The 12,199-nt window shown below is 37.4% G+C and overlaps 2 protein-coding genes across 4 annotated transcripts in view; both read right to left on the reverse strand.

Moving 5' to 3' along the window:
- Nucleotides 1–1,351: 1,351 nt before the first annotated feature.
- Nucleotides 1,352–9,879, reverse strand: LOC114525811. The gene is made up of 19 exons (XM_028547247.1): nt 9,422–9,879; nt 9,253–9,317; nt 8,494–8,598; nt 8,229–8,418; nt 7,723–7,963; nt 7,238–7,484; nt 6,644–6,874; nt 6,187–6,556; nt 5,475–5,911; nt 4,998–5,138; nt 4,554–4,782; nt 4,234–4,407; nt 3,902–4,082; nt 3,751–3,821; nt 3,336–3,469; nt 3,080–3,271; nt 2,663–2,953; nt 2,419–2,589; nt 1,352–2,159 (listed from the first exon to the last, which is right to left on the reverse strand). The coding sequence occupies exons 2-19, from the start codon at nt 9,302–9,304 to the stop codon at nt 1,564–1,566; spliced, it is 4,053 nt and encodes a 1,350-aa protein (XP_028403048.1). The 5' UTR covers nt 9,305–9,317; nt 9,422–9,879; the 3' UTR covers nt 1,352–1,563.
- Nucleotides 9,880–10,111: 232 nt separating this feature from the next.
- The window catches only part of LOC114525810, a 60,965-nt gene continuing 58,877 nt past the window's right edge, over nt 10,112–12,199 (reverse strand). For all 3 annotated transcript variants that reach the window (XM_028547244.1, XM_028547246.1, XM_028547245.1), the window contains 4 exons: nt 11,974–12,040; nt 11,387–11,661; nt 10,892–11,063; nt 10,112–10,560 (listed from right to left, as the gene is read on the reverse strand). In XM_028547244.1, coding sequence (XP_028403045.1) covers nt 10,346–10,560; nt 10,892–11,063; nt 11,387–11,661; nt 11,974–12,040 — 729 coding nt within the window. In that variant the 3' untranslated portion in view covers nt 10,112–10,345. The remainder of the gene's footprint in view (nt 10,561–10,891; nt 11,064–11,386; nt 11,662–11,973; nt 12,041–12,199) is intronic.

Here is a 12,199-nt window from a genome sequence, read left to right on the forward strand (position 1 = left end):
GAAGAAATTAAAGAGAAAAGAAGTATGAGAAAAAGCCAAAAGCAACTGCCAAAATCTTTTCAATTGTGAAAGCACACGGAAAAACATGCAAAATCGAAACAACAAACAACATGAGACAAAAATAAAGTTTCTTCTTAAACTTTTCAAAAAACATTTAGAAAATACTTAGAGAAAAACATTAAAAAAAAATTACAGACAAGAGAAAAAAATATAAGAGAAAAAAATATGAGACAAAACCAAAGCAACTGCCAAAATATTTTCAATTGTGAAAGCACAGGGAAAAACATGCAAAATCAAAACACTAACACCACCAGACAAAAAAGGTTTACTTCCTTAAACTTTACAAAGAAAAATTTCTCTTTATAAATCCAAGTTTTGAAATTGTCACACACTAAAATATATTAATCAATGAATCTAGGATAGGGCTAAAATAATTCAGGTTCTTCTGGGGTGCCTTTCAACTTTCTATAAATCACATGGAAATCAGAAAAATTTCTCCCAAGTTTAAAATAGTAATTGCCGGTCTTTTTCATGGATATTTATTGTAAGACCACCACAGGAATTTTAGTAATCAGCCAGACTGGTTCAGCTGTTATAGCATTAAGTTTCATCATTAGTTTCACATGGTGACCATAGAAGCAAATTTCAATTTCATTGTTGTCATCTCAACAATGTAGTGGCTTTTTAAAATCAAATGCTGACCATCCATGACAAAATCAAATTGAAAAATCAAACATGACAATCAATTGTCTTTACCATTACACCACAATGGCTCCTGTTGAAATCCGCTCTATCTTCTGGCACACTTAAACCTTCCTTCCAACGCTTCTACTTAATAATTCATTCAAATTTTTTCCTTTTCTCTTTTTTTTTACCCTGAACAGGTTCGAACCACCACCTCTTAACTTGACAGTTAACTGTCTTAACCATTACACCACAATGGCTTCTGTTGATATCCGCTCTATCTTGTAGCACACTTAAACCTTCCTTCCAACACTTCCTACTTAATAATTCATTCTTTTTCTTTTCTTTTTTTTACCCTCAACAGGTTCGAACCACCACCCGTTAACTTGACAGTCAATTGTCTTAACCATTACACCATCGAGACTCCTCGAAAAACGTTTACATTTTTAGCACACTTAAACCCATCTTCTGAGCAATTTCAAAATTGATAATGTTTCAGCATTTAATCACATTTGTGTTAACAAATGGCTATACAATAAACCAATGATGTATAACTCTGATCACACGCAGTCTTACCTCGCCTTCAAAAACAAGCTCAACGCCAATCAATATACCTCTCTCCAACACAAATCTTGAAAATGTGAGAAAATATAATGAAAATGCTGTATTAAAACATATTACTCATTTGCAATTTATTTATGTTCATTTCATGCGATACTACACGTTTATCTGCGTTCGGGATAAATGAATGAATAAAATATTAGCACCCCAAACGCTACCGCAATAATCCTTTGAATTAATTTAAGAATTAAACTGCTATTAAAATCCGTTTCTCATAAACCATGTGAATCCAATCTGATACGATCTGTCCACAGATCACTAAACATTTTTTATGTGGTTGTTTATCCAGGATATATAGTTCTTTACTTTCGTGTACACCCCATATTTATTTGTCTGACCACACCTATCTCCCCAGCTTACGATACCAACTAAGACATTCTTCATAGAGTTAGCATTTTTGACAGTTAGAGGCCCACCAGAGTCACCTTGACAAGCATCCCCTTTACCATCAGTGCGACCTGCACACAACATGTTCACCGTAATGATATATTTCGGTAGATGATTCGCCTTACATATTCTGTGAGAAACCGTTTCAATTTCAACCGTGTGAAGCCTTTTCACTGGACGGGTCTTACCCACTTTCCTAGCTCCCCAACCACTAATTCTCGCTACATTTCCACCGTTTGAAAGAGCAAAATCTTCGGTACTCGTTGGAAGACAGACTGGTATTACATAGTCAGTGAATATAGCTTGTTTTGTAAACTTGAATACAGCAATATCAGAGTCAAAAGTAGATGGATTGTATTGGGAATGAAGATGTATCTCAGAAATGGACATTCGTTGTTCTGATGAATCATCCCTGTTCCATTGGTGCTCACCCAATATTGCTACCACGTTGTTCATATTTTGTAAATCTAATATAAGTCAAAAGAGATAATCATTATTTTTACCAAGAAAATATTCATTACACGTGCTGGTTCAGTGTTCACATTAATATGTGTGCTTTGGGTCTGAACTACCTCAAATGAAATCTCAAGCGCACTAAGAACAAGCTTTTCAGCGTCTTGTTCTGATCCAGTACAGGTAATGCACTACAAAAAGCTATCGTTATGGCTGTACATCACCTTGTCCCCCAATTGCTTCACATTGAAACTGAATACTAAAATTACTTACACAAACAATGTGCAGCAGTGATTCCCCATCTTTCATTCAGCAAACTAGCTCCGCAAAATGGAGCTTTAGTCACATTGTTGAAAAGTAATATCTGCCAGGGAATAGAACCATGCTCAGCTCTTTGTCCGCCAATTATCTTAGCTCTGGTTGTAAATTTTGCCTTTCCGCAAGCTACAGTAAAGATAAAAATTGTCAGATACAACAACAAAAGTATATCACACACAGTAAATTCCGATATACTTACCCATCTGTTTTTGTCTTACGGTCAAATACATGGACGCGTGTCTGCTCCCGGCTGCGTTCTTCGCCTCACAGCTGTATAATCCTGCATCGTCAACCAATGCACGAGGAATATGCAGATAATCGGTCACACGATCTTTGTAATATCGGAGAGAGGGTCCCAGTACTTTACCGTCTTTGTACCACGTTATTACAGCCTTATCAATTGATCTTTTGTCAGCAGAACACTCAATCGTCGCTGCATACGAAACTTCGACAGTCTTGTTGCGAGGCAGCCTGGTAAATACTGGTAGAGCTGAAATATAAAACATTCATATCGTATATTCTCATTATTATTTTCGATACTATCAAATAAATGCTACGACAAAGTAAATGGAATATAATACTTGAACATAGTGCTGAAATGAAACACACGCGACACCTTTGCACTGAGTGCTGCTTCCACTCCATTTGCCTGTCGGTAAACACCGACGATCATTCGATCCGAGATGTACAAATCCCGGATTACACGTGAGAAGGATTCTATCTCCGATGTTGTATTTTCCTCCAGCTTTTGTTGGACGTGGATTTCGCCCTCCAAACAATGGTATCCCTGGATCTGTACAGAAGCTAGCTGTGGAGACATAAAAAATAGATGAATATGTGTTTGCGATTAGAATGTATTTATTAATTGCTACCTTTCAAAGCCGTTCCATTGTAAATCTGTAAAGAAAATGGTTTCAGAATTCCAATTGCAATCTCGTCAGGCTGTCGGTAAGATTGGCGTTTATCCAAAGAACGAATATGACCCGTCCAATCCGTCCAGTACAATCTAATTTGAATAGAAAATCATTCTAAACTTCATTATGATGATATACTTTTCATCACGTATAAATAGTGATGATAATACAGTATTGGTGTCTATGGTGGATGCTTTACTCAACCACGATCGAATCGCTTGATCAGATTTCTGTAATAATATTGGCTAGCAATAGTATTAGTGTAGTACTCGTGCTGTAATCAATGCAATGGTAGTGAAGTCTGTATTGCTGTAATGCTATTAAGATAATGCTATACAGCGGTGGCTACAATAATAGTCATCTCATTCCTCACCTGTTTCCAGCTATTCCCAAACCGTATGGATGGGTAACACCATTCGTTGTAACAGTGATTCTTCCATTACCCTGTTATATAATAATTGTAACCAGAAATTAACGCGCTTCAGAACGAGATCATTAAACTAAAAAGGATATTTTTAGCTTACGTCTAAGTCGCTCATTTCTATTTTCTTAGAACGAGCATCCGCCCAGTACAAATATTTTCCATCGTTTGCTAAACCATTAGGCCATTGCAGGCCACTTTGAACGAGAACGACTCGATTGCTACCGTTCGTGTTGATTCGCTCTATCTTCGCTACTGCACCCCAACTTGTCCAAAATAACCATCTAAACGTTAAACAAACTGTCATTACCCATAATTATCTTGGTATAGATAGATGTATAAAAATCTATATAGCGTCAAGGGGATACATGTATGCCATAGCCATAGGTTCAAGAATCGCATGAAAACAAATTTCTTTTTCTGACCCTAGCTTACCCGTTCTTTTGATGCAATGACAAGGCTCTAGGTTTATCAATACCAATAACAAACGACGCAACATTTGCTCCGTCCAAGAAGGAACGAAACAAAGTGCCAACTTGACCATCAGCCCAATACAATCTTCCCGCTTTTGGATCGATAATCATTCCATCTGGTAGAATGACTTGGTTGCTAAGTTTGAACATTGAAATGTTAATTTGAAGCAAAGATAGAAAAACTGTATCGTCAACAGTTGCATGCATGCGGTACTGCTATCATGATAACAGACTACATTACTTACATCTGAAATGTTTTTGGAGCCCTTTGCCCAAACTTACTTTATAATTTCTTGCTTATTCGTTCCATCTAGATGTGCCCTGAATATCTTCTGTGCTCGAGCATCTGCCCAGTATAGATATTCGTCCTTTGCGTTATAGAAGAATGAAATAATTTGTTGCCCGTGAATTGGGATTCGTGTAAACGATACACGTTTCTCTGCATAATAGACACTTGCTGACCAAATCGAACCTACTGTCGAGTACAACAGAGAGACATCTGGCCTGGCAGCTAGTAAGGAAGAATACAGGTTCACTAAAGATCACCTCTTCTGATCCAGGCAACAAAACAGTTCTAAACTGTTCTTTTAACAAGTTCAGTAAGAATCATCTGCTCCTGACACAGTGTTGCTCCAGGAAAAATCTACTACATCTTCCACTCAGTGTTCATTAAAGTCAAACACTGTGCTCCAACAAGAGGTTTGAGTGATCATAAACTGCGATTACCTGTGAGAAAACATTTCATTCCATCCAAGGCAAGTGTATAAGATGCCCGACAAGAACAACTTCTGCCATTGGAAAGACCAGTACAAGTATGGCTGCATCCACCATTATCTTTTAGGCATGTTCGTGCATTATTGACAACGACTGCAAATTATAAATATTGTGTATTAAATTGAAATGTGTAGAAAGCATCACGACCGCCCGAAGTAATATGACAAGAAAATTATAACTTAAAATGATCTTCAGAACACTCTGGTGTTTTGAAAATGGCGAGGTTCATAATCAAGTTCCATTAACACTGGACCTTTCTGAACCTACTAAGCATCAGATTGGCCAATAACCGAGCCTTGATGTTTCTGATTGGTTAACGTTGCTATCATAGTGCAAGTGGTAAATTCTAATCTGAACGTACCTAAGCACTTACCGAGGACTCCCAGATAACAAAAACTGCATTATCAACGGAACATTATATTGACTCACCTGGGTTCCTTGGTGTACATACATCCTTCATAACACATCTTTCGGAGGACCCACACGCGGGACTACACGTGGAATGCGAACTAGGAGCAAGATTCTTGACAAACAACACTCTACTACCACTAACAGTTTGTTGGTAGACAACAAACGCTCTGCTATGTCGCGCGTTGTAAATAACAACAGCGCTGCGTTGAATTCCAGACACTGGATTAAAAGCGCCATCTTTCACAAGATATCCGCCAAGTCTCGCCCCTTCCTCCCAGACCATAACATGAGCGTTGTTTGTCGGTAGAAAACAAGAAACTGAGTTCTTCACGTTCTTGTGTTGCTTACAATTGTGTGCATTCATTTCACGTCTGAATGTTCCTGGTAAACCAACTACAGTCGAGGAGCTGATTACACTTGTACCATTCTCCCGGTTGTTCCAAAACACAGTCAACCTGAAAAAACAAACAGAAAACGATTATATTCAATACAAACGTTTCATAAACTTGCTTGAAAATGTGGCATTTACAGTCAAAAAGCCAAAAATCGTGGGTTAAATGTAGAACATTGGCACTTTTCCAATTACGGTAATAAAGTAAACTAATGGTGGAAAGACAATCCTAAGTTCAGGCTCTTATATCATTTCATCCACATCTCTCTTCCGTCTTTTCGTGTGTGTGTTGTTAATAAGCATGAATAATTAAAATGAAACTTTGGAAAAACTACATACCACCCATTATTCCGGTCAAAAAACCCATCAAGATGAGCATTTCGTTCCCTGGTATAACCGACCATGTATCTCACAGACATACTGCTGCCTAGTTTCAAAAGCGCACCAGTTGCATTTGCCTTTGAAAGTAGGATTATGTAAGGATACTGCTTCAGTTTCTCATCACTCTCAGACGTCAGTGTGACGGCCCATTGTGGAACTTGATACACAATGTACACTTGTTGATGTTTTGTATCCATAAATAGTTTTCCTTCCAGAACTTCGCCTTTAAAAAGAGGCGTTAAGGACGAGGCTTTACCGTCGGGTCTCATGAAAACAACGAATAGAGTTTTGGGCGGTTCGTTCACCATAGCTGTCATCACGTATCCACCTGTAACAAAGCATAATCATGCTCAAATTAAAATGACTTACATGCAGCCCATCCCTTATCATCGTCACAAAATCAACTCAAACTTACCAGAGCCAGCGTTGTACATTAATTTTGGCTCAGTAACGGGACGGAATCCACTAGCGAATTTAGCATTCACGAGCATAAAAGGATTACTCTTCTTTACTGTTCGATGACCATGCACTCTTTGCGCGATAATAATGTGAGCACCTCCTTGTATTGCTGGCGCACTGAGATGCCAGGTTACCAGGTATTCTTGAGTGCTGGGGTTGAACGCCACAGAAGGATGCCCTTGTTCGGCTGGATGAGAAAAAAACCATAAAACATTGTCATCTCCTTGTCATCAACATGCTCAGCTTAACTAGGTCAAAGTAAATCATCAATTGTTTAACTCAACGGTCCAGAGAAGAAAAGCAATTTCTGAAAATGATTTGTTCACGACAATTAATATTAAATAGAAACCAAACCTAACCAGAACGGAAAATCTTTTATTGGTTCATCGTTACTACAGAGATGAACCCGAACTAAACTATCACCTAATGTCACACTCGACAGTGCCAAATGTTTGCTTAATTATGACATAGTTATCACAGAGCTGACCTAGACAACTAGCTCAAAAAGATACAATACTGAGAAATAATGTTCAATATATTTCCGACTTACTCGTTGCCCCCCGTAGGGTGAAGTCAATCAACTGTCGGTTCAAGATTTGTCCCAGTCCATTGATACGCCATCCATACACTCGGTCAGGAATGTTGTCATTATTCTGATCCACATCAAAAATAACGAAATATTCATTGCGGAAATTATTGTATGCAACACTGTGAGTCATTACGTTGCCTTGAATGATATTGGGCATGATCCTTGCCGGGTTACCGCCAACACCATCAAAACTGCCAAAAAATGATGTCTAAAAAGGAATGATCAATCATAAGATCTTTTATGGTCCAGAAAAACCACTTCATCTCATAATGCACGGGATGAAGCAACTGTATATCTATCAAGGAAAAAAACGCAAAGCCTGCATACATACATTACTAGATCACGCTAGTTGGGCACAGGTATCTAGTACATATTACCAGAACTGACTGAACTGCTCTCCCCAGACTGAAATTTTTCGAGTCTGGGAGAGATTGTAAACGCCATACCTGTTTAGGAAGAACATTGCTTGGTTCTTCTCCCTTATTGTTCACAACGGTTACAGCATAAAACAGGCCTGTCCCAGTTGGAGGAAATTTATCAATCCATTTTTCCAGCAGCAGATTCCGGAGTTCGGCTACATTTCTTCCCGATGCAATCGGTCGCAGGCCCGTCACAGATGAGAAGAAATTCGTTTCACGATAGATGTTGTAATGACTGAACTCCGAATTGCTACTGTGGAAGTCAGTACTGAAAAAAACGCCACAATTAAATATCAGGATAACCCAATCTTATCCATTCTCTAATATTCTAATGCACTACTTTACTGACACTACTTCTAATGCAATCAAATGTATCACGCACCTCCCTCTAATTGCTCTCTATTCTAGTAAACCCACTCTCTCATAATTTCTCTCTGATAACCCCTCTCTAATTGATATTTTATAACAAGTAACTCCTCGTATTGGGGTCCTTTCTAATAGAATCTGCTTGAAAAGCTTCTAATTTCATTCACCTCGAAGGAAAGTTGGGCTTCGACCATCGCAGAACGATGCCTTCACATTCTTGTGAAACAAAAAGCTCTATCAGGTTGTTGCTCCTAACTTGACGTCTTTTTCGCCTTCGAGCGGAAATCCCGCCGTCTTCGGTGTTCCAAATGAATCCTTTGTCGCTGTTTCCAAGATCCGGTGTTGATGTATCAATTTCTGTATGAATTAAAAACATCGTATGAACGAACCAAAACAATTCATTAATTCCAATAAATTCTAAACTAGACTCACCATTAAAAACAGCTGTTTTTTGAAAACCTTTATCAAGTTGTTCAAGCGATTGTGAGTAACTAACAAGCATTGGTTCAGAATCACCCAAACACAACACACAAGACACTAGAAAACAAAATATAAAACTGTTTCTCTAAATTACCTTTGTTATTAATGCTTTTATCGTTCTACAGTACATGTACAAATTACATGTCATATTATGCGTTATCATTCATATGAGTCAAACTATTTGTGGCAACTCTTAACTGTGGTCATATCCTGCGTATTATAAAACGACAGATGATATCTTGGTTAATTCTATCTGAAAATTTGTCAACTGTTGAGTTATTGGATTGAGCGATATACCGCATCATCAAAGCCACAAGATCTTACACTTTCGTGCCATGATTTTATGTGTAACACGGCAGCCTATATTTATCGAGCTAACGCCTGCTGTTGTATGTTGTAGACACTATCAAATTAGCAACATGAAGCTCTAAAATCATAACACACGTTATCAAAGTTAATCTACAGACCGCTGAGTGTCTGATGCAATATTAAGAGAACAACAAACGGTTGTTTAAAGAATACACAGGTCGAAAATAGCTTGCATCTTCAAAGAAAATAATTTCCATCCACGTAATACTTTAAACTAATGTTAGATGTCAAAAAACCCAACCATGTAAGTATGTACAGAAAGCAAAACTGCGCACCATAATACATAATAAATTCACGCTCGCTATAAATTTAACTACACGGGTAGTGACGCGTAAAATTTACCTGTAATCAGTAGAAACGTGGAAAACGCAAAGCTTGTCCCGCGCTCCATCATGTTGCAAGATGTTCTGAAGAGAAAGAAAATTTGGTATCGTCTTTATCGCAGCGCGACTGATATCTACTGCTGTAACGGAAGCTTTGATGCGTAGAAATCGACGAAAATTGATCTTACTATTCAGTAATTGCTAGGATCACATTGTGAAAGGTGATGAAAGTTAACCAGATGATTGTTTTAGTCCTGAATTCATGTCAGTTTCCAGCGATTTTTCCAATATTTCTAACTCGATATTCACACATCGAGTAATGTTCAGAATTGAGAATTGTTAAGTGGAAAATACCAATGGAAAATGCATTTAGCCTACGTCAGTTTATACGGAGTATAATATTGCTAAATCAACTTCCCTTTCATGCGCGTGGTCATTGGGAGGTCAATTGGTAATTAGCTCAAACAACTTGGATTTCTCAATAATAATAGGGGCATTGAGATTGTAGTCTAACTCCGCAGCCAATATCAACCCGTAGCAAAACAGATTATGTAACATAGTCTTTCCTGGAACTTTAAACCCCCTGCAGTATTTGTCAGCTTTTCTGCCTGCCAAATCTGCTAAAACAGATTCGGTTCCCTGCAGTGTTTATTAAACAACTTTGGGCTGAAGCCAAATTCTTCATTAGAATAAGTTTGCGCAAGAACGTGATATGACGAGCGAAGCCCAACTGGTGGCATGCATGCAATCAGGAAACAGCTTAATTTTTAATTTTACAACTTTATATAGTTAATTAAAAAGAATTATCTTTATCAAAATGATTACATAATAAAATTTGATACAGCTTTTTTAGCCTTTAAAAAGTATTAGTTATTTTGTAATATTTAAATTTACTTATCACTTATTAATTTATTTTTTTATCTTATTTGTATTCACAGGCTGTGTCGAATAACATGCAGCCTATAGTATATCAAAGAGAGCCAACTTTTCGTCGTGAAATAACAATTATAAAATACCATTATTACTGTAAAAAACCTCTTGCCATGGCAGTTAATCTATCTTTTAATTTAAAATTACTTATGTGATAAGAATATTATTTTAAAAAACAAGTATTACAGATCGATAACTTCAAGAGATTCGGTTGACTGTGTTTTATTTACAGGAACGACCACAGATGATCTTTTAAACCATCCTCTTCCCCTCAATGACTTAAGTTGTTTTAAGTGCTTTTCCTTAGTTTCTTTAGTAAGATCGAGAATTTCTGATGCTATTTTATGAACGCATTTATCCATTGTTTTAACTTGTTCGTTTTTTATTTCGTTTTCACCTGCAGAGATATAAAACATTCACGAAGATTTAACCAGGTTTCAAATCGACACGTGTTACATGTTTTTAAAACGGTCGATGTATAAACATGCTCACAAAAGACCATGCGTAATAGAATAATAAATATAGATTAAAGGTTGAAAGGGTCATTGAAGACAGGCGTAAGATACAAGACCTTACTCAACGTTGAAAAAAATACGACTTAGATCGTTTTAGTCTTGGCCCAGTCGTATCCTCTGTTTCTTCGTTCTCATTATAGGCAGTTAAAGAACACCTTAAATTTTTGTTATAAGAGAATGCTGCAACTCTGCCAACTGATTTCATGAACTTACCATGCGGTTTAATCTTGGTTGCCAATCTTCGCCTTCTCAAAATTTCATATATAAAACCCAATCCAACTGCGGACGCCAAGGCAACCAAACAATAAAACAGCGATGTTGTGTAAATCTTTGTAGTTGGATCGAATATATTTGAAAGCTCCTCCTGAGCGTCTATTCTATCAATCTGAAACAGTACAATAGTATACGTCAATTTCAATACTGAATTTATTGACAAAATCAACCTTAATCTTAAACTTAATCCTTCCCTTTACCCTAGCCCTACCCCAATCTTAAACTTAGTCCTTAATCAGAACCCTAAACCCTCAGACTTCATCCTTATAACCTTAAATCCTAACACTAATCATAACACTCATCCCCTGACATAATTATAGGAAATTAATATTTCAGGAAGGTCACTCAAAGGAATGGTATTAGACTATCAAATGATCACAAAAACGTAAAGAAAAGCTATCGTACACGATTATAACAGACGAATAAGAAGATTACCTTTCTGGCCATTTCCAAATTATCTGCAATATGATTGAACATCTTGCTTTTTCTACTCTTCATGTACCAATCCACGCATTGCCTCATTCTCGAGCTTACGCCAGCCCAAACAATGCCGTAGGCAGCGCGATAATCCTTTAGCTTGTTCACCACTAACTTTGGGTTCTTAAAAAGATCCTTACGGCTTCCAACAACGTATGCGTCCAACAGGATTCCATCCACTTCGCCATCGAGTAACGCCTTGTAAAGTTCGTCCAAGTTATGATACGTACGAACTGTGAACAAAGAGTAATCCTACGTTAAAATCTTATATACTATGTAACTAGAGATTAAAAATCAATATATCAATAGAAACAACTGTGCTTTGTTTATTAAGAAATAAGCAGTAAAATTTTGTATCGTTATTCACGCTTTATTAAGTGAAGCACAGAAATTCAAATACAATGTCTTCCATACTGCACTCCTTATCCCAAAAGATCCTATCTTAATCTGGAGTTCGTACGAAAGAGAAACGAAGAAACAAAGAGAGTAGAATCATATTGAAAGCACCCTTCGTGCATGTGGCTGGGGTATTATTGCGCACAAACCTGTATTCATTTTTGCGTTTAAACGCACGCCGAGTCGAAATTCTGGGCTTGAATCCAAGGCGCCAACCTGAAACAGATACAACAAGCTATTAAAAGATCAGCTGGTTCTTGCCGAATAAGGTGGCATGATGCTGCTAGGATAGTTTGATAAAGTTCGGTGGAGATATCATATGGTAAGGCACGTATGCATAGCATAGTACAACATGGTATGCTATGGTATGGTATG

This window comes from Dendronephthya gigantea, unplaced genomic scaffold (assembly GCF_004324835.1).
Source record: "Dendronephthya gigantea isolate DGI-Jeju-01 unplaced genomic scaffold, DenGig_1.0 000035F, whole genome shotgun sequence".
NCBI lineage: Eukaryota > Metazoa > Cnidaria > Anthozoa > Malacalcyonacea > Nephtheidae > Dendronephthya > Dendronephthya gigantea.